The 4270-nt window shown below is 53.4% G+C and overlaps 1 protein-coding gene across 1 annotated transcript; it reads left to right on the plus strand.

Annotated features, from left to right (window-relative positions):
- Positions 1-261: 261 nt before the first annotated feature.
- On the plus strand, positions 262-1333 carry LOC144264612 (tubulin polymerization-promoting protein family member 2-like). The gene is made up of 3 exons (XM_077816369.1): positions 262-431; positions 613-766; positions 1151-1333. The coding sequence occupies exons 1-3, from the start codon at positions 262-264 to the stop codon at positions 1331-1333; spliced, it is 507 nt and encodes a 168-aa protein (XP_077672495.1).
- The last annotated feature ends 2937 nt before the right edge of the window (positions 1334-4270 follow it).

Raw genomic sequence — 4270 nt, forward strand, 5'->3', positions numbered from 1 at the left:
AGAGGATTTAGGCTGTCCGATTTCTATACATTTTAATAGAATAAGACTGACACACTCCCTCTCCACAAATCCCAACTCTCTAGAAATAACACCCACCCATTTCTCTTCTCTCCCCAGACACCCCACTCCTAAAATTCCAGTTGTCTTTATGTAAATATCATTATGACCCCAACAACGTAGTCTCAGGGTGAAGGGGTTGTAGTGGTGATGTCTTGGTGGGGAGGCCCAGCCTAACAGTCTCCCTCTTTCCCTAGCTGGAGGATGTCGGAGTTGGAGAAAGCCTTCCGTAAATTTGCCACGTATGGTGACACGGCTGCCACTGGCAATGATATGACGGGCAAGAACTTCTCCAAGATGTTGAAGGATTGTGGCGTAATGGACGGGAAGGCTGTGACCAGCACCGATGTCGATATTGTGTTCAACAAAGTCAAGTGAGTGGGCAATGGAAGAGATGGGAGCAACAGATAAGGGAGGGAAGGGAAAAACAAAGAGAGGTGAAGAGCTCGTTTCCCAGTGTGATGAGTGTAGTGGGGATGTTCTGGACCTTTTGCTGCCACTGCAGCTCCCTGGCCCAGTGGTAACTTCCCATGTCTCTCTTCCCTCTCACTGCAGGACCAAAGGCGCTCGCACCATCAACTTCGCTGAATTCCAGCAGGCCATGAAGGAACTGTGTAGCAAGCGGTTCAAGGGCAAGTCTCCTGAGGAGGCCCTGCAGGCTGTGTACGCACTGATGGAGGGCAAGGAGCCAGCCAACGTGGGTGTAACGGTGAGTTACCAGCTCTCTCTAAGGTGTCCCTAACCTGGCACCCCTTCACTTCCCTGCCCCAGTACCAGATCTCCCTGCCCTCTGTACAGACCCTACTTGGGGCAGGAATGAACCCGCTATGAGGGCTCTTCTTTCCTTCCACCTGCCCAAGATCCCACTTCACTCAGGAAAAGAATGAGCATAATGTGAGGCATCCCACCACAGAGAGATAACACCCCACTCAGGGCAGGAACTAACCTAATGTGAGCTTCATGGAGATATTACATTCCCCGGAGGCAGGAATGAGCCCAGTACAACCCCCACACAGGCCCCAACCTTTGGGATAGGCCTGAAACTATTGTGAACTCCACCCTCAATTCCGCTGACTTTTGCTGTCTCTTGCAGAAAACCACCACAGCTGGTGGGGTTGATAGACTGACAGACACCAGCAAATACACAGGCTCCCACAAGGAACGGTTTGATGAGAGCGGCAAAGGGAAAGGGATAGCTGGACGTGAGGATGTGACCGATAGCAGTGGCTATGTTGGGGCCTACAAGGGAGCTGGCACCTATGACAAGAAACACTAGAGTTGGCACTGCACCTTAGGAAGCCCTACACCCTGTCATCTCCTGTAGGCTAGGAGGGAGGCCATTAAACATCTCATGCTCAGTGCACCTTGGATTCTTTGTGTGTTTTACTCCTGGGGGAATACTGCGCCACTCCATGCACACAGAATTCATGTCCCTCACCGATTTCTTTGCTTATCTGCAGAAAAAATGACTTCTGACAGGGAAGCAAAGGGAAGCCTCAAGAGCAGTCATTTGCCCCTCCCCAGCACTGCAGGTGTGTTGATTCGGGCACCCGGAACAATAGGCAGAGAGGTAAATTACTGTGGGGGTGCGGGAGGCTGGGGTTGACCTGGCTGGAGGCTCCTACCCTGTGCTGAGCTCAGCTGCTAGTTCTGGTTGGGTTGGGGTGTTTCTGGGACAGGCCAGGCCTTGCGCTTTATCTGGGTTGGGTGCAGCCTCACCGCCAACTCTGTGTTGGGGGTGGCTTCAGGGTGATCTCCCATCCCACTGCAATGCTGCAGCCTCCACATTTATTTATTGACAAATAAAATATGCAGAATTTTAAAATATTGTGTGCAGAATTTTTAGGCACAGAATTCCCTCAGGAATAGTGTATGTGTGGGTGTTTGACTCCCAAATAAGGTTGCCTCGTGTCCGGTTTTTGACTGGAACGTCCGGTCAAAAAAGTGACCCTGGCAGCTCCAGTCAGCACTGCTGACTAGGCTGTTAAAAGTCCAGTTGGTGGTGGGAGTATGAGGACAGGACCTGCAGCAGCTCTCTCTGTGGAGCTCAGGCGTGGTGCGAGCCCTGGCAGGCACGTATCCCAGCAGAAGGGCTGGGAAAGGCATTTGGCTGCAGGCTGGGGCCAGCAGTGTTAATCCGGGGCAGTAGCTGCCGCAGTGGACAGGGTGGATCCCTCAGGATCGGGCACTGTGGCCTTTAGGAACTGCTTTCAGCCCCCTCCCTGACCCGCAGAATGCCCCCTGGCCAACGGGAGCAGAAAGAAGAGACAGCCCAGCTCCCCATGGATTACATGAAGCCGGCATGAGGGCAGGGGGCCAGGGCGAGCTGTCGCTGGCTGTCCCATAGCCTGTTCCCAGAGGCTGCTGTGCCGGGCTTGTTTCGGGACCATGCAACCAGCAGGTAAGGGGCTGTAGGCTTATCAGTCTCCTCCCGAATGGGCTGCCCAGAAGCATGGGACTAAAGTTGGGCTGCTCTCCCTGGGAACGGGTCCGAGCAGAGCCAGGCAGCAGCTGGGCATGGATGCCCGAGCCAGTGGCTGGAGATCACTGCAAAGGGTGTGGGGATGAGGAGGGAATCTGCAGCAACTCTCTCCCTGGAGCTGCTGTGATTTGGGCTACATTGGGGTCGCAGCAAGCCAGGGGCAGCAGTGAGGTATGTGTGTGTGTGTCACTTGTGGGGAATTCACTCCCCTTCTCCCCTCCCACCCCCTGCATTCCAGAGAACAAGATAAACTTTTGTCCTTGGTGCACTGGCCAAGCCATGTGTCCAGGATTCATGGCAGATAGAGCGGCCTCTGAGCCCCTGGAAATGCCAGAGCAGTGCTGATGTGGCTGCTATTTAAGGGGCCCCTGCGAACTGACCCAGCCAGAGCCACCTGGAGCCTGCACCCCAAACCCCCTCCCATGCCCCTGCCACAACTCAGCACCCCCCTCCCAGACCCAACCCCGATCTCCCTCTCACACTTGGCCCCAGCCCAGACCCCTCTCCTGCACCCCAAACCGTTCAGCACCACCCAAGAACCTGCACCCCAGCTGGAGCCCTCATCCCCTCCCACACCCAACCCCCTGCCACAGCCTGGAGCCCCCGCCCACACTCCAAACCCCTTGGCCCCAGCCCAGACCCCTCTAACTCCTCATCCCCAGCCCCACCCCAGAGTCTGCACCCCCAGTCAGAGCCCTCAGCTCCCCCTACCCCAGCCCAGTGAAAAGGAGCAAGTGAGCCGGGGGGGGGGGGGGTAAGAGCAAGGGATGGAGTGATCGGGGACAGGGCCTTGGAGAATGGGAAGGACCTTGGGGCAAGCCGTGGGGCAAGGGTGTTCGGTTTTCTGCAATTAGAAAGTTGGCAACCTTACTCCCAAGTCTAGGATTACAAGGGGCCAGAACAGCTAAACAGCTAAACAGGTAAAATACCTGGATGCGGGACTGGAAGAGTCCCATCCAAATATGAACAGGTCCAGCCCAGCTCAGTGCAGGATCCTGACACCATGCTGTTTTGGCTGCTGTCTGGTGGAATCCTCAGCTCTATTTTCAGGATCATGTTTATCAAAGCTCCCACTAGTTATAGATATTAGAAGGAGCAGGAATGAAGCTAGCTCTAGAGTGCTGCAGAGAATGGCAGAAAGCCAATGTGAGGAGATGCTGATCTGGGTTGTCAATACAGATGGGTTCTGTTCATAGAGGAAAGAGAGGGGAGGGTTTGCTAGAGTTTTTCAATCCAGTAGCAATATAGGGCTTATGAAACATGAATGTTTAGTCCTGATTCCACTCTTTGGTGTGATTTAGTAGTTAGAACAGGAGGGAAGCAAGGAGTCAGGACTCCTGGGTTCTCTTCTCAGCTGTTTATGGGGAGCGAGCTCTTACATGATAAACAAGAGGGTAAGTCAGGACTCCTGTAGCTGCTCTGCCACAGTTCCTGTATGACCTCAAGCAAATCACTAAAGCTTTGTGCCTCGGTTTCCCCATGTGTAAAATTGGGCTAATCTTATTTTCTCCCACCCAATAGACCAAATCCAAGCTTAGTTATACCAGTGTAAATGTGCGGTAACTCCAGTCAAGTTAATGGCATTACTCCAAGTTTACATATCAGTAATTGACCAGAAAAGATAGCCCTTAATCTACCATGTCTATTTAGATTATGAATGCATTCCTCCCACACCTACCTATGCACGCTGTAGAACAAGGGTTCTCAGATGTCCTTACACCACAACCCCCT

Source organism: Eretmochelys imbricata, chromosome 5, assembly GCF_965152235.1.
Source record: "Eretmochelys imbricata isolate rEreImb1 chromosome 5, rEreImb1.hap1, whole genome shotgun sequence".
Taxonomy (NCBI): domain Eukaryota; kingdom Metazoa; phylum Chordata; order Testudines; family Cheloniidae; genus Eretmochelys; species Eretmochelys imbricata.